The sequence below is a fragment of the Arctopsyche grandis genome, chromosome 9, assembly GCF_051622035.1.
Source record: "Arctopsyche grandis isolate Sample6627 chromosome 9, ASM5162203v2, whole genome shotgun sequence".
NCBI classification, from domain to species: Eukaryota; Metazoa; Arthropoda; class Insecta; order Trichoptera; family Hydropsychidae; genus Arctopsyche; species Arctopsyche grandis.
In genome coordinates this window covers 24,601,719-24,620,905 of record NC_135363.1, presented here as the reverse complement: position 1 = coordinate 24,620,905, position 19,187 = coordinate 24,601,719, and the positions used below count along the sequence as shown (strand labels likewise).

Below are 19,187 nucleotides of genomic sequence, written 5' to 3'. Positions count from 1 at the left end.
TTTTCAAATTTTTACGCCCACCAAATGAAATTTTTATATTTTATGAATCAAATAAATAAATTTATTTATTTCATAGCAATAAATAAATAAATAATAGTAGTGGTTAGCATATTATGCTTTCTAGCGGAGTGGTCACGGTTAGTGATTCTGTTTTCTCAATGATTTTCATTTCTTGACAAATAAGAATTCTCAATTTGACTTCTTAAATTTCTCGAGAATTCTCAAGAAATTTTGATAAATGAAAAAATGTATATAACAAAGTAAAGTATCGTTTATTCGACATTATTGGATTCAAGAATACAAATATACATTTGTTATTAATATATTTGGAATGTAATTTTTGTATTCATTTTGTATTGCATTCTGCCGATTCCCACGCTTTATTTCTTCTTATCGAAGACGTTTCTATAATCATCAAAACAAAGATGACACCGCCAGCCGGGTAGAGTAATAGAAATAAATAGTGATGGACAAAAAGTCAGGTCAAAAATTAGGGTAAATGCTTTTTTTAAATTATTAATTTGGGCAGTCATACGCTATTTTTTGCGTATTTCTAAAGATTGACGCGTTTGTATGTCCAGGTAAAATGAGATAAAGATTAATACATAAAGTAGTCAAAATATGATAAGAAACGAACATAAGTTACGTTCGAAAGTTATTTCGAAAGTTATTAGTTCGAAAATTTGTAAACAATTTTTCATCATTCCCAGACCTCTTATTTAAAACCTTCTAAGAAGTATGCACATTAGGTATAAACCCGCTCTTTCAAATGCAGCTTTATAAATAGCAGTGGTTTAAAACTTTTGAAAATATTCGACAAAAAAATATTTTTGTATAATAAAAAATGTTTTATAGAATATCTCGAGAAATTATAAAATTTTTCGAGAAATTCTCGAGAAGGAACACTAGTCACGGTTGGATTTCCACTAGTAGATGTTGGCCAGACCTTGGTTTGTAACTCCAGGTCGATCGTTTCCATTCAGAGTTTACCATTTTTTCTGATTTTCACGACCCTGATCAAAGCTCATTGCTGACTATTTTAAGATCGACTTTTTAAAAATAATGTATTCAAAAATGTTAAAGGTCACTTGAATATATTATTTTTCTGGAATATAATGAACTAATAAACCATCATACATATGTACATAAAATAATCGGCCTTAAAATTTCGTTTGTAACTCCCGAATATCATCGCTGTATATCATATCGGAAATATACTTTTAATAAAACTGTTATGATTGTATAATTTTTACTTTATTTTCATTTAAATCAAAATGTAATGCCTGTAATTATGTCTAATCAATATATTTGAACAGTTGTGATTCCTGCGGATTATTATGTAACTATTTTTTCTGTCCTCTTCTGTATACATACATAAATAAGTATATGATGATTTAATTAAAATTATGATTTTTTCTTAATTTCTTCCTAAATCTATTGACTTCTTTTTTTTTATCGTTTGAAATAGTGAATGTCCCGGTCTGTGATTTTAGGGCTCTGGCAACCCTGTCTCCGTATCAGTTTTATATTTAATTTCACTTGAACATTTCTATTCAATGCATCGTAGGCTATTAAACTGTTTTAATAGAATAGACAATGATTGATTTTATTACGAAACTTAAATATAAAAACTCACACCTTGAAGAAAAAGTATGTGTCCGATAAATGAATATTTAAACGTGGCATCACGACTTTGCGCCGTAGCATTGTCTTAAAATGGCCAATTGTGTTCATAAAATTAGCAAAAAAATGAGCCACAGAAATAATATTGACTAATACATAACTGCGTAGTGTTCAATTTTTAATGAAAATATACCGAATATGTCTCGTTCAGTTTGCATTACAAAGACACATTTATCAGAAACTCGTGAAAAAGGCCCACATCATAATTTTGGAGAAGTTTAAATATAGAAATGATTCGAATGTGTGTCCTTTTGTTGGTTATAAAAAGGTTTACTCGTATATACATACATATATGTATGTATATGTATACTCGTAATTTAGGCCATTTGTAATTATAGGTTTAATAATGTATTCTTGTGATCTCGTATCTGTGTAAGAGGGACGTGTCACACACTATAAACTGGCCCCGTGTCATGGCGTTGACGTTTTAAGCATTAAAATTTCCTTTTATCCCAATGGGATGTGCTTTCAGTTTACGAGTACTACATACATATGTACATATGTACATATATGTATGTACGTACATGGTTTTCAATTTGCACGTTATATCTCGAAAATACCGACACACCTCTTAAATTATTCGCATTTAATGATTAATTTGACTTACAAACGTACTTTCTGTCCGATTGATATTATATTATTCATTTTTTATAATTTTAACTATGCATAATTTTTACATACGTACATATTTATGTAAATATGTATAACGGAATAATGGAAATGACGTTGGCGTTAGCCAAATTTGAATTCTCTTAATAGACATCTGGTGCGTCGTTTATTTGATTTGCCGTTTCCAATTTATTATTTTTGATAGATTCAATATGCGTTTTTACTTTTTTTTTTCTTATTCGTCAACATGTATTTATGGTTTAAACCCGTGTACATGTTGTCGCTTTGGGATTTGTACGAGTTTTTGAAGAAGTCGTTGAAACTTTTATAGGATTCCCAGAGGATATATGGAGGCGTTTTTCCAAGGCGAGAGGGTGGCATAAATTCTCGATCCCTAAAAATGTACAGGTGCAAATTTAAAAGTTTTCCGCGTAATTTCATTTCAGTATCTAACGAGTCGAAGTGTGAAAAATATATGGTTTTTTTTATTGAATTAACTGCTTGTTTAGTAATCTTTGAATAAAACATTCAAAGATTCATTCGTGAATTGTTTAATACATTATTCATATTATATATGTTTGTACGTATGTAGTATGGTGAATTAGAAGAAGAGGCTTGTAAAAAAATAAAAAGGCTCATATTAATTTTCGTTTGAAATTTATTAATTTTTAAGTACATATATTAATAACATATAACTTTAAAAAAAATCAAAAAAAGCCAGTCTACATATATGTATGTACATATGGATTTCATTTAGGATTTTTAATGATAATGCTTTTTTTGATTTTTTGTGCATTTACATTTCTTTTTCGGTTTCTTTAAGCATTTTTTGCCATGTGCAACTTTTTTGGGCGTCTTGGTTTTTTTAACCACCTGACGATATTTATGGTGTTTATTTTCTTCCGATGAAGAATTGTGTGATTCACTTGAGATACTTTTGTGGTGCAACAAGCCTTTCCAGAATCTTCTGAAATACCATTTAGGACACATGAAACATTCCCAAGATTCGGAAGATTCGCTAGATTTACTATAACTGTGTGAATGGTGTTGGATATAATTTTTTCTTCTGACATTTTTTTGTTTGGACACACGCTTATAAACTTTACCCCCTTCGTGAGAGGTGCTGGTAGCTGAAGATGAACTGGAAGTTGATGCATGTGAGCCTATTTCGTCAGAGTGACCATGATTGCTAGTAGTAGAACTGGATGTACTACTAGATGAAGTACCGGACGATTCATGACCTGAAGAAGCTGTAGAACTAGAAACGCTGTTAGATAATGACCCCGATTCACCGTAATCACCGCTAGAAGAAGCTAGAGTGCTCGCAGATGAAGAACTACTAGATGTTCCATCAGTTTCATCCCTTGAAGTTGTACCACTAGAAGAAAATGATCTACTTGAACTGCTTGATGAAGATCCTGATTCATTTGAATTACTAGTTGTTGAAGCTGATGCGCTTGAAGATGAACTGGAAGCGTTACTAGACAAAGTTTCTTCGCTAGATCTATGACCGTACCTCTTGTTACGTTTTCCACAGCGTTTTGATGATGATAAAGACGAGCTGCTCGATGAACTAGAAGATCCAGACTCTTCACTGGAAGAATGGTTATGGTTTGAGTCTCCTCCATTGGAGGAAGTAGCTGAACTAGATGAAGATGAACTAGAAGATCCAGATGAATTTTCATTGCTCGAATGTCTTCCGTGTGAATTAGATGCGCTACTGGAAGAGGCACTGGATGAGCTACCCGACGAGTTTTCACTGCTGGAAGAACCGTGACTTTGGCATGATCGTTTGTGATTTGACGAAGCAGCTGAACTAGATGAACTAGATGATCCAGACTCTTCACTCGAAGAATGGTTATGGTCTGAGTATCCTCCGCTGGGAGAAGCAGCAGAACTAGATGAAGATGAACTAGAAGATCCAGATGAATTTTCATTGCTCGAATGTCTTCCGTGTGAATTAGATGCGCTACTGGAAGAGGCATTGGATGAGCTACCCGACGAGTTTTCACTGCTGGACGAACCGTGACTTTGGCATGATCGTTTGTGATTTGACGAAGCAGCTGAACTAGATGAACTAGATGATCCAGACTCTTCACTCGAAGAATGGTTATGGTCTGAGTATCCTCCGCTGGAAGAAGCAGCAGAACTAGATGAAGATGAACTAGAAGATCCAGATGAATTTTCATTGCTCGAATGTCTTCCGTGTGAATTAGATGCGCCACTGGAAGAGGCACTGGATGAGCTACCCGACGAGTTTTCACTGCTGGAAGAACCGTGACTTTGGCATGATCGTTTGTGATTTGACGAAGCAGCTGAACTAGATGAACTAGATGATCCAGACTCTTCACTCGAAGAATGGTTATGGTCTGAGTATCCTCCGCTGGGAGAAGCAGCAGAACTAGATGAAGATGAACTAGAAGATCCAGATGAATTTTCATTGCTCGAATGTCTTCCGTGTGAATTAGATGCGCCACTGGAAGAGGCACTGGATGAGCTACCCGACGAGTTTTCACTGCTGGAAGAACCGTGACTTTGGCATGATCGTTTGTGATTTGACGAAGCAGCTGAACTAGATGAACTAGATGATCCAGACTCTTCACTCGAAGAATGGTTATGGTCTGAGTATCCTCCGCTGGGAGAAGCAGCAGAACTAGATGAAGATGAACTAGAAGATCCAGATGAATTTTCATTGCTCGAATGTCTTCCGTGTGAATTAGATGCGCTACTGGAAGAGGCATTGGATGAGCTACCCGACGAGTTTTCACTGCTGGACGAACCGTGACTTTGGCATGATCGTTTGTGATTTGACGAAGCAGCTGAACTAGATGAACTAGATGATCCAGACTCTTCACTCGAAGAATGGTTATGGTCTGAGTATCCTCCGCTGGAAGAAGCAGCAGAACTAGATGAAGATGAACTAGAAGATCCAGATGAATTTTCATTGCTCGAATGTCTTCCGTGTGAATTAGATGCGCTACTGGAAGAGGCACTGGATGAGCTACCCGACGAGTTTTCACTGCTGGAAGAACCGTGACTTTGGCATGATCGTTTGTGATTTGACGAAGCAGCTGAACTAGATGAACTAGATGATCCAGACTCTTCACTCGAAGAATGGTTATGGTCTGAGTATCCTCCGCTGGAAGAAGCAGCAGAACTAGATGAAGATGAACTAGAAGATCCAGATGAATTTTCATTGCTCGAATGTCTTCCGTGGGAATTAGATGCGCTACTGGAAGAGGCACTGGATGAGCTACCCGACGAGTTTTCACTGCTGGAAGAACCGTGACTTTGCCATGATCGTTTGTGATTTGACAAAGCAGCTGAACTAGATGAACTAGATGATCCAGACTCTTCACTCGAAGAATGATTATGGTCTGAGTATCCTCCGTTGGAAGAAGCAGCAGAACTAGATGAAGATGAACTAGAAGAGCCACTGGACGATGCACTAGATGAGCTACTGGGTGAAGATTCTTCACTTGAGGTGTTATACTCGTGCTTTGTACCCCCAGATGAAGATGAAGAGCTGGAAGAGCTTGAAGATTTTTTGTTACCTGTGTGACAAGCAGTTGCCAGTGCACACAAGGCAAGCAGCAATATGAGCTTAACATCCACTCTAACCATCTTGTCCGATATGCTTTTTACTTCGTCACTATTTTTCCACTGTACGGCATTATATACTCGATTAAAAATGTATGATTTAGTAGACTATAAGTTCGAATTTCATAAAACCGTTTGTTTTCATAAACACTTGTTCAAATAAATATTTCACTATGAAATGAAATGTAAAATCTAAACGTTCATCTATGACACCAAAGCTGATCAAATATTATTTTGTAAATATTTTTCAAAACTATTGTGATTTTTGCAGTGACCGCTGTAAATTCTCATTTTTAAATATCAATCAATTAATATAAAATTCACGCGATAAAATAACAACGACTAATTTCATTGGAATACATTGATGTATTGAATTTCCATAGACAGCCATATGTTTTAGCGATCTTTTGAAGGCATCAATCCCTTTTTTTTTCTATTCATTTTGAGTCTACATCGCGCGTCATTGACTAAAATAATATATTTCTGAACTGTTTTAATTTTTTAACATAAACAACAGAAAAAAAATATATGTATATACCACTTAATGTGAAAATACATATTTTGGACGTTTTTATTATTATAAAAATAAAATTTAAAAAACGGAATTTATTTATACAGTTCATGGATCATTTTGTATTTATAGCAATGGTGACCTGACAGGTTAAACTTTACTTCGAAACAACCCAACAAGATAACATTAGATATCCCTTTTCAGTTTATTTTGTGACCTTTCAATTTTTTGCGACACATTAAACTTGTCTCTATATGTAGTTTTGTTTAGTATATGTACATTCAAATTGGATAAGAAAATAGTTTATCACGTATCTACGAAAAGTTTAAGAGTAAAAAAGTAAATTGTAAATTGCACAAAACGTTACATTTCCGAATCGAAATTCACGGGAAACCGTTTACGTGAATTTATAGTGTTTGCTGTTAAGCCGTAATAAAAGACGAATTAACTGTGCCATTATGTAATGGTACTTTTTACAACCCCTAATTAACTTTACGATCGATCTTACGCATGATTCGGCGATCACCTGTTGTCATATGAATAATGGAGAAATTCCACGTTAGATCTTATCAACATTGAGGCAATGAAATGTAATGTTAAAAATAGCTCTACTTTGACATTGGCTATTCAAAAGTCGTCCCGTAGAATTTTCAAGCAAATTTTCCACGCTGTTTACATTTTCATATTGAATTTTCAAACACGTTTCCCCGTGTTCAAGTACCTGCGTGGCATTTTAGTTTTCTTATGTCAATAATAGTGACTATCTTTATGCATTGAAAGTATGCGGTTATATATTAACATCAATTTCAATTTATAATCTCATGAGTTTTTATCATTTATACAATATAAAAGATTTTATTTATATAATATAAAAGACACGGGAATCACATTTGTCACCAATTTATCATAGGAAAATTGTGAAAGCTCTCTCTACATAATATGTATTTATATAAAAATGGAATCAATCACCATTTTTAATGTGTCATCGATAGATTGTGCACGATAAAGTCCTGTTACGTATCAAAGCGTATTTTTCACTTGTAAAATCTTTAAAATTAAATTTGTTTCGAATATGGTTTTCTCCTCGATTATGCCGATGTTGGCTTAGAAAAATCTACATAAAGAACTGAAGATATACTACATAATAATATACTAAGTATAACCACTTTTATTGTGTTACAGTCTTGGGGAGTATTTTCTATCGCTTAAAGACAGCCAAGTTTTATTATCCAGTTTTCAAAAGGTTTACGTGTTTTTTTTTTAATACATGCATGTATGTATGTCAAGATTTATATATCGTAATATATATATATGTATATATATATATATATATATATATATATATATATATATATATATATATATATATATATATATATATATATATATGTATATATATATATATATATATATGTATATATATATATATATATATATATATATATATATATATATACATATATATATATATATATATATATATATATATATATATATATATATATATATATATATATATATATATATATATATATATATATATATATATATATATATATATATTATATTATGATTTCGTGATGACAAACATGTGAGTTATCATTTGAATTCATAATTTAATTTCTTCACATTGAACCTATACTACAAAACAAGCAACCATCTATATATTTTATATCCTTGAATATTCGCGAGGAATAAAATATTTAAGTTGTATAATAACAATACTTACTTGAATACGCAAAAGCTTTCATGAACAATTTGAATTTATACAGAAATGAGATTTTTTTAATTGTTTCCGAAAAAATGTGATCTTCTTTTCCAAAGTCTTGCGAATATGAGATACCCAATTATAAAATATTGTTTCTACGCTGTAAAGTTCTTAAATTAATGAGCTTACTATTTCACTCAAAAAATGTAAATACTCATGTGTAAATACATACATACTTATAACGTTTAATTTATTCGTCTAATTTAAATCAAAATGAGTATGAACCTCAAAAGGAATATTGACCGTATTGATATTTTCGTCCCTTTTTTAATGATTAAAATGATTAAACACACATGTTCATTAAATTAACATAAGCACATACAGAATCACTTTAAATACTTGATTGCTCCATGAAATAATGTAAGCACGCCTTGCACACTTACGATATAAATATTAACTGGAATAGCAACAACCAATTTATCGTATGTTTAGACAGCCGCTCGCATAATTTCATTAGATTTACAAAATCCTCAAAAATGTTCTATTTAATGTATATATGTACATATGTAGATGTGAGTGGGATCTTCACCGAAAATGTCTTATCGCTGTGGCGAGTGTTAATCTGGGTCAATTCTTTGATGCTGTTCCGACTTGGTTATTTTGAAAGTTCTTTCTAAAAACTAATAGGTATCTTTTCAACTATTCGTTTTCATTCAAAACTTTGTAAATAGAATATTCATTGAAAGACTTTGGTGTTAGATTGAATTAAATATCTTGTATAAATAAGCACTGGGCGATAAGTATTCACGCTACGACGAATAAATGTTATTATTATAACGTTGAGAATTTATTTTCATCTTTCCTTTTTGAAAGTGTTGTAAATCGTTTCGTTGAATTGCGAAACGATCTCTATAAGTACTATTTTATTGTCAGACGTATTGCCCAATTTGTGAGGTGATTTAATTAAACAGAGATTCGAAACCTTTTCGTGTATCTTAAAATAGCACGCTATTAAGCAGACGGAATTGTTTGAATTTATCAGTGGAAATTTATATTTGTATTGTCGTATCTGAGTAGGCCTTTCAGTGTCTCAATGTTGGCATTTATTTTAGTTTATTTTTACATAAATATATACCAGGAAAGCCTAACAGGTAAACCCTAATGCGCCTTCCAAGACAATTAATTATAAATATTGCAGCATTTTTTGTTACATAAATCGCTGTATTTTGAGAGGCTGAAGAACAGGAAATTAACAATTAATTTATTAATTGATTAAACCATAGAGACATCTATGTATTTAGACTTGTACATAAATTTTTAAATATTGTACATAAATCAAATTCAGATATTTGTGACATAGCGGGTAGGATAGTTTTTGCCAATTTGATGGATAAACCTTTTCAACAATTGAATCAGATAAATTGTCAAACATAGGAAACCATCGACTTGGAGTCACAAATATCCAAGCCTTACCTGCATCATTAAAGATTAGCATGGGATTGAACCCGATAACCTCTCGGTGCTAAAAGTAAACACAGCCACCAAGCCATACTGTTGGTTAAAATACTAATAAAATACAAGCCATACATGCTGCTGGGTAAAAAAATAAATTCAAAATACCCACAAAAAAATACCTACAATAAAAGTGATTGCCTCGTTTTAATTACTAAAGATTTATGTATTATATAATAGTAGTTCAATGTAAAATATATAGTCTATTTCAAATCATTTCTGCTTATGATTTCATCTAGATAATATTATACTGGACTGAATGTGACATCTGAATGTTCCAGATCTGTATAATCGCAAAGGAGCTCAAAACGTTTTTGATAATAATACCCTACGTTTTGAAAGCGTCTTCTTGAAAGGTTTACGACCGATGTCTTTGGAATCGTTTGTTTTTGAAATATCTGTCCTTTGCCATTTTTTTTTTCATCTTCATATTATACGGTGAGCTTTGATCAATGAAAAGCTTCTATGTTTTAACGGGGAAAATCAATCTTTATTTACGCTACAGCGATTTGAAATGCCTCTCCAAATTTTTGGCGAGAATAAGTTTGAACGATTTAATTGCTTTAAATTTCCATAAGACAAACTTCTATTCAAGTGTATTTTTATTTAATATACGTTTAACCTTTAGCTGGTGAATCAATTTAAATATGAAAAAATAAAAGCATATATTATTACAAAAAAAAAACAAATTGAACTGAATAATATCGTTTCTCAAATTCACTGCCATCATCATATGACTCGTATAATTTTATCAATATTATACGTCTTGTTTCAGGTTATGTTAAAATTATTGATTTATGTGGAAAGTACGATGGTAATACGTCAAATATAAACTAGTATTATTATACATACATATGTATGAAAAAATAATAAATAAATAAAGGTGCCATTACTGCATATATATATGAATCGAAGTTTATATGTAAATATGCGGTTGTTGACGTCAATAAAATATTAAATGTGAATTTCGACCAAAGCGAAAAAAGCTCTTTAATCCTGAAAGGCTAACAGATATGTAGTCGCATCCAGAACGATTCACAGTAGTATGTATCGTCGAGTAAATACGATCGTGAGACGAGTTTTTCCTTTAAGCTCTTTCCATCGTCAGCCAATCCAAGAAACCGGGTTGAATTTCACATTGATAAATATTCAGGAAATGGTTTCATAAAATTAATATGCACAGCAAATATTTTGTTGTGGAATTGAATAATGGAATATCATATTCATAGTTCTTTTTAATCTTCGTCTAATCTTTTAATTAAGTAGCGGTCATATCCAGCTATGACTGCACTTATTTTCTAATGGTTGCCAACAGCCAATAAAAATAAATCACAATTTTTCACATAGACATTGTCCGAGTTGAGTTTTCAAAATCATTTCGCTTCAGGTATTTAATAATTTATCATAAATAAAAAGTTGAATAAATAACGAATGTATAGTTAAAACATTTTATTTAAACGTACAGATGTATTTACATACATATATGTATGTATATCTATGTAATTACACTGTCCGACACGAAAAATGGTTCACAGACGAAATATGACTTTTCTTATAGATCTATGTCCAGTAAACACGAATCTGGTAATAAAAAATGTTGATTGGCTTGAGATTCGGAGATATGTGTTTTTTAAATCGCGCGATTTTTCTATATCTTGATGTTGTTCGTTCGATGTCTCAAAATCTGCCAATTTCCTGTTCAAAATGAATATTGGAATCAATAGTCGGATATTTTATCTTTCATTTGTAGTACTTTTCAGCTTTCAAATCTCTCTACGTAGTCGTCCAGTTCAAATCAAAAGTCCAAAATACGTATTTTCACTTGGGATTTTTTCCCACTGTTAATACTATTTTATATTGAGCATTATCTATTTAAACATGTTTATTGGGATAGCGTTCTGGCTGCACTATTTTTGTTTTCGTTAAAAAGGGTTAATTGGAAGTGTGCTAAATTTTAAATCGGTAAAATTGCGAGCTAAAAACTAGCTACTATTATTTACACGAGTAAATAATTGTAACTACAACCAATAGTTTATAAACAAACTACTAGTATACTTGTGAAAGAACTAGAGTGAACACTTGAACTGTAACATATGCAATGTAAAAACAAGCTTGAAAAATGTAATGGCGGTAGACGAAAACTACAAACTGCTGATCAAATTATAATCAGGCTGTGTACACAATATTTTGATATTCATGTATTATTTTAACTTTTTATATTAAATTTCCGTTTTTTTTGTCTTTGCAGGAAATTTGATTTGGGCTGATAACTTTCCAGAGAAACTCCTACACGCAAAAAAGACCGCAGAGGAACGGTGAGAATTCTCCAACACATTGTCTCCCGTTTCCCATTTTCTGTTTTAAATTGAATTTGCACACACACTTACAAATACGATAGGTAAATTCCCGTATCGGTAGATGTAAAGGGGGTCACTTGTTGCGCCCCATTAAATCGACGGCTGCCCCGCGATACGACCTAACCCCAGAAAACTACTCGAAACGATCGCGTCAATAGCAATATTGTGCCAGAGGGGGTGGAAAATTCCAGCGACGCGTCGTTAGCTTTTCCAAGGAAAAGCCGATTTGCATACGATTTGAATAATCTTGAAACTTTACACTATCGCTGTATGCCTTGTACTGTACATACATATGTATAAAGATAGAGTATGCTTGCGCATAACCTGTTGAAATGTGAGATTTCATTTAATTAAACCTCGTTAAGCTCGACTAATTAACCGTGACTTTGTAACAACTTACAGCTAATTACATGTGCTTTTTTTATTTTTCCACCTCGGATCAAATTCCAAATAGTTTTTTTTTATAAATTAATTAATAAAGTGTTTTTTTTTATATCTTATATATAAAACTGAAACAGCGTCTGTAATTCGTTTCTGATTGACTGAATTGGTCAAAGATGTTTGTGATTGGTCGGTCGTTGAATATTAATATTAATTAATATAAATATTTTTCAATTCAAATAAATTTAATAAAAAAACAAATGAAGATTTTTTCATGGTTTTCATTTAATTTCCATTTACCGAGCGAAGCCTAGTAGCACCACTGGTAATATACCTATATTTGTAAAACAAGAATGAATTTGGAATGAATTATATTGTTATTTATTTTAATCAGAATTTATTGTTAAAAAAATTATCTTTAATGCAATATATTATATTTGTAAGATCATGGAAATTAAATTATAAACATATTTGAGCCCCTATATTTGAAAGTGGCTCAAGTCCTTTTCGAAAAAAATTTGGACAAATATAACACAAAATATTAAATATAATTTTTTGCGTTAAACAATATTTAAGAGATACTGTTGGCCTGTAATGTTTATTTTGTTTTTCCGAGATTTTGGACATATCGAATTAAAATAAGTGATAACAATTTGTGAATTAAGTCAAACAACGGTAGTGTTTTTACATACCTCTTCTTATTTAAACATAAAATTGTACTTAGACAAATATAATGACTCATTTGTTGTCCGTTATTAAACTTATACCACCAAATTTGGCTACTACATATAAATATTTACATATCTCATGGTATTTTGACATTCAACCGTCGAATTTTTATCATAATATAATCGTTTATCATAATATAATAGTAAAAAAAGTTCATTAAATAAAATGTGAGAAAAACCTTTTATAAAAATCCATTCGGTTGTTTACATAATAGTGTATCGTCTAATTTACTATCAATATTGTTTTATCGAATGAATCAACTCTAAAATAATATAATATCCAAAATTCCGTTGGAAATACGCTGCCTTAGTACGAAATTCTATATTTATCTTAACCGTATTTATTAATACATGGTGTTATGAATCCGATGATATTTACAAAATAATACATGAGAATTCCAAGAAGCATTTGATACGTTCGCGTATGCGGTACATTCCCTTCCGAAATATGTATGTATGTATGTACATATGTATATCTCATTTTCATACAGAATGATTTTTCTCGATGGTCGCGTAAACCACGTCTATATATTGGGCGAAAATTTCCACCGTAAAAATGGTACATTTTTGCTTTAAACAAACCACTATTTTTCGCATAAACACCGCCATAATATTATACCGGTACGAATTTGAGGCATCTATTTTCAACGTCGAAAGTCAAAGCCTCTATTTTGCCGGAGGAAGCCGGATATTTAGAGAGTTAATGGCTCATAAAACGAAACCCTTATGTGTCTCCCGTTTTTTTGTTGTTTAGCTTTTATTTTTTAACGTTGAGTTATATTGCGCGTGGCTTCTCATAATAAAATAGGGTAATTTTAGTAAACGCAGGTGAATTTTTATATGCCCTTTCCGTTGCGGAAAACATATATGAATATATATATATATATATATATATATATATATATATATATATATATATATATATATATATATATATATATATATATATAAGTGTAATGTAATAAATAACGAACTCGCGTATTTCCTTCCGCTGAGTTTGGCGGAGAGGAAAACGAACCAATTAGTGGGTCGAAAGTTTTGGCGATCGCTTTTACCCAAGTATCAATCAATTTCTTTTACACGCACCTAAGTTACACGTGTTAAAAGTTGTTTTTTTCCTAGATGTTCAACTAGTTAAAGATTGTAATTAACGATGTGCTTTATTGTACGAACTATGTACGAATAAATGTTAAATATAATAATAAATTGAGATTTGCGCATATTGCGTTATATTACAATATGCATGTACATATATGTATTATTTTAGAGCGATTTCGATAAAGCTTGAACAACATACACACATGGTTTATGTTTCGAATGGTCTTATTACGGTATTAAGCATAAGCATATAATCTTTGTATTGTATGACGAATCTTTGTTCGCTAGACAGTGTACAATTTTGAATTTAAATTTAATATGTGAGCCGTTATAATTGAAAGTCCACTTTTCTTCATTTCGTGAAGTATCTCGCAAAGCATCAAATGTAATGATTGGCGTTTATTACTATATATAAAAAATACTGATGGCCTGTAATACGTTTCATATGCTTTTCCAAAATTCTGGACATATCGAATTAAAATCAGTGATAACAATTTGTGAATCTTTAAGACAAACAGAAATAGTATTTTTGAAACTGGAAACTAGACTTCCGCCACTTTGAAATATAACAGCTCATATGTATAACATTTATAGTACTTAAACTTAGCAGTAGATTTTTGAGAGGTGGAAGTCTGCTGACAAAAAGGTCAAATATGAAATTTTCTGAAAAGATAAAACACCGGGTTTGATTTTTTTTATAATACGGGCAATATTCAAATTATAACGATTTTGATCTCATTTCCATTCCGTCGTCTATATTTTGACGCCACTGGAGATATTTCTCCCCTCATTTCAAATACTTCAGTATGTTCTTATATATTTTCATTCTCCTCATTGTAGTCTTGAAGATTCGGTCCTCTTATGTTTTCGATCGCTATATTTTTCCATACTTGGAAGTTATCACGTAAATTAATTGTGACACAATGATTTTTAATACCATTGAGAGTATTTTCAGACACAATAAGGCTTTGAAGAGCATTTCTTCGATTCATATTCTAAAAATTATGAAGTGTTTTTTTTTTTCGTTCATTGTACAAATATAATTTTAAAATTATGTATTATATAATATTTGCAAATTTTCACTTCATAAAGCTTAAGTATATAATGTTTCACATCTTGAAATAAAAGAGTGAAATTTTCTTTAAAACGACGTTCAATTACGTCTGGGAAATTCGTCTTGTAATTGAAAGGAGTTTGGCCAATTTCCTTTCGGGTGCCATGCCAAGGGGTATGGGGGTGTCTTAGGGGGCTAAGGGACACTCGAAAAAATGATTCGCTTTCCGAATAAAGCCGCAAAAACCGAATCACTTTAATATTGTGCAAACGGTCGCACAAATTGAAGAAGAACACTTCTAAGATTTAATCCATTATAGACACAAATCGAAAAATCCCCCTTCGACGAAATGACAATCTACGAGTATATACACATTTTTAATGAGACATAAGTGTAATTTTTCAATGTTTTTATAAATAAATATTCTTCCAATTTTGAGCTACATATTTTTGTCTTGAAAGCCTGAAAAACGGGATATTTTCATTGTTTCGGTCTTGGCACTTTGCGTGTTGACAATTTTAAGTGTGATATGAAATACCTGCAAAAGAGAGTTTCACTTTATATAAAAAAAAACAAACGGTCCGATGTATTTTATCATAAACAACGTATAGTATACTTAGGTTGCTCTTAAATTTTCTGACTACTTAAAAACGTATCCTACATAACTTTACTTTTTAACTTACAGGCATATCGATGCGAAAACTGTTCTGCATATTCCGCCAAGATCGTTCAGGCGGAAATGGTGGTTTATTTTCGTATTAAGCTCCAGCCAAGAATATTCATTTCATCCTCCTTATAAACTTATCCCATTTACAAATCTAAACAGAATTCACTCGCCGTATAAAATAGTTTACGGTTGTTAAACTTTCTTGTTAAGTGAATATTTCATACAATATTATGTACCTACGTACATATACATACATATATAAGTAAGTTTAATTGTTTTCAATTTTCCGGTTTGTTTTATACCAACCGCGTGACGCAACGGGCTAGGGGTTAAAATTGCCATTCACGCTTCGTAAAATTGAAGTGTTTTGAATTCACCAGATAAACCACCCCTTTACTACCCAGCCTACCCCCATCCATATCCTATACGAAATTCGGTCGTAATTAAATTATCAGAAACGAAAGCGACAAATATTTTGGAGACAGGGTACATACATATGTACTTATAATACATACTTGTTAGTATATAGGTAATATCATCAACGTCACAATTTAAACACATCACGTATTCTCCGTATGCACATATGTATACGTGTATAATACATATTTTTCTCAAGTATGAATCAAAGTGTATATGGATTGACTGTGCAAATATTTCGAACTATATACATATTATGAATGTTTGATTAGTTTGATGTGGTTGTTTCCTTGTGTACATACATACATATATAGGCTCGTCTTTGTGTAACTAACATTCTAAAAACGCTTTGTATACCTTGCTGAAATTCCTTAATGTTCGCTCACACAAAACGTATGCAAAATTCACTGCATTCTCGTTTGTGTTTCTTCAAAGCTATCTAGATATATTGTCTGTTAATAAATGTTGTATGAATTCATTAAATTTCGCCGAATTATGATGTTTTCACCGCTGATTGAGTATGTGAACGTTTCGTCTCGTATAAGAACTGAAAATTGAATTGAAAATGTATGTATGTACATATGTTTGTATGTATGTAGGTATTTCCGTATATTTTAAGAATGATGTGGACGTAAAACGGGACATTTTATTGTTTCCATTTTTGGGATATGTACGCGAAACCTTAATTTGATCTATGAATAGAATTCCAATATTAAAAATAAAGCAAATGGATCCACCCACTCTTAATAAAGTATAATTCGAAGTAATATATAATATTACATACAATGTATGTTTTAAATATAGATACAGATTTAATTTTAATATACTTTTAGATGTTGGGTAAAAAAATAAAAAAATATATTTTATAGGTGTGGTTATGATAGGGACCATATTTTTTCATGGACATCAAAATGACCAATTTTATGATCTATTTTAGAAAATTTTCAACTCCAATTGCCTTCAAGAGCTCTAAATCATAATTTACAGGATATTTTCGTCGCCATCTTGAATTTGTTTCAATAGAAATCACATTCATTTGCTCGAAAACCTTGTCTCCATTCCATTGACCTATCAAAATTGAGAGTTGGAAAAGAAACATTCAACTTTTTAACTCCTTTTAAACCTAAAATTCGTTTTATACATAATACTAGTAGTCCAGTTCGAACGTGACGATTATTTATCCAATTTTCCACGTACGAATTGTATTTCTCGATTGAATTCTCAGAAGCCTTCTAAAGGGGTAAAATGTAAATAACGTGACACTTTTATAGTGAATTGTGACGGGGGATGGCTAATCCAAAAAAAACATTATAAATACATAATTTATGGGGTGTACTGATAATATGTATACGTGGGTGTAAGCGAAAGCATCTTCTAATTAAAATTAAGTTAATTGAATTAACAATACCACTCCGTAATGAATTTCGCCTGCGTCAATTTGTAACCTCGTTCAACCCGTTCCCTGGAGGCCACTCATATCCAAAAAGTGTCGAAAATATATTTATCCAACGTCGTGGTCATGGCAGGCATAGGGGCGGTTTTTATTTGCATTTTGGTGAACCGCGGCGTTCTCGTTCAAAGCCCCATAAAACAGGGGTTTGATGTCGCATTAAACGAGGGAAAAACGTAGCCGTGTTGTCTTTCGTTTTTATGCCAGCTCGTATGCCGACTATGAATTTCAGCATATTGCTGAAATTACTGACGACGCGATACTTTCATACCGATGGGGTGGATTTTTTTTTTTGTTTATATTTTTTTATACTTTTGAAACGTTCGAATCGCTCTTTCTCCCGGTTTTCCTCCATTGTTGCGGTGAAATCTTTTCATCCGTCTTCGAATTTCGTTCTGTTTTTATTTTCGCATTTTTATTTCCCGTCTGCCGTTGAATAATTTACGTCTGAAGTGATTTGAAAGTGTTCGCATGTGATTTATATCCAATAAGTGCTGCGAGTTACGTACGCTTGACTTCGCGTATAAATTTAATGAAAAGTAATGGCGCGTTTCTAATTCTCAACTTTTTCATTGATGTCATCTCATTTATTCTCTCTTTCTTATGTGTGTAGCCTTGACACTGATGATCAAGCTTAAATAAGTTGTGAAATTTAATGGATATGTCCTTAAATGTTTATCAATTTTACCTTAAAATCAGCCTTACGATTTTGATGAAACTTTCCTTCCCACCCACATGTATATATGCGTTAAATTTTCGATTCAAATGTATATTGGATTTGGAAAAGAATTATTTATGGGGTAAAATTGTCAATATTCAAACCATAAACGCACTGAGCTTTGAGCTTGAGTTGATCAAAGACTACCTATTGGATCCAACATACTTGATCTCTGATACATTTCAAAAATCGTATCTAATCTAAATTAAAATGCTATGAGATATTATAATACCAAATTTGCTGGTTCCGAATTTAAGACTGTAAAACATAGTGGATAATAACAGTCATTTATCATTTTACATATGTATATGAACTTGTAGTTGATATCAACTAAACAAACATTGATAAATTAAAATTAAATTTTCACTTTTTTACTGTTCGAGTTTTTCATATATACATACCTATGTATGTATGTATATAGGTATATTATATACACATGTATGTATGTATATATTATTTAAAAAGATATACCCTTATCAACTCTATCGATCAAAGCATACGTATGTAGTCTTCCAGGTACTTAATTAAATTTTGATTGAATATATAAAGTATTCCTTTTTTCATCGCTAGAAATAAAACACCACAATGCTCTTTTAACTTTTTTAAGTCGTAAAACTACATACAGTGCATTTCTCATCCGGAGTTTTATCATCGTCAATTCTATTTTAATCAAATTTCGTTACTTTTTTGTTCT

The 19,187-nt window shown here is 31.7% G+C and overlaps 2 protein-coding genes across 9 annotated transcripts in view; one reads left to right on the top strand and one right to left on the bottom strand.

The window, feature by feature from the left end:
• The window catches only part of Dh44 (corticotropin-releasing diuretic hormone 44), a 95,514-nt gene that overhangs the window by 43,747 nt on the left and 32,580 nt on the right, over positions 1 to 19,187 (top strand). For 5 of the 8 annotated variants that reach the window (XM_077438179.1, XM_077438182.1, XM_077438184.1 and 2 more), the window contains one exon: positions 11,872 to 11,938. The gene's annotated coding sequence lies outside the window, so the exon portion shown is untranslated. Of the gene's footprint in view, positions 1 to 1,832; positions 1,925 to 2,514; positions 2,701 to 11,871; positions 11,939 to 19,187 lie in introns of those variants that run through there. The other 3 variants (XM_077438181.1, XM_077438177.1, XM_077438178.1) reach the window with 3 other exon arrangements.
• Positions 2,947 to 5,937, bottom strand: LOC143916901 (uncharacterized). Its single transcript, XM_077438174.1, has one exon. The coding sequence runs from the start codon at positions 5,914 to 5,916 to the stop codon at positions 3,055 to 3,057; it is 2,862 nt and encodes a 953-aa protein (XP_077294300.1). The 5' UTR covers positions 5,917 to 5,937; the 3' UTR covers positions 2,947 to 3,054.

Bases quoted from the DNA above. Each gene is read 5' to 3' on its own strand.
- LOC143916901 (XM_077438174.1), bottom strand. From the start codon at position 5,916: ATGGTTAGAGTGGATGTTAAGCTCATATTGCTGCTTGCCTTGTGTGCA.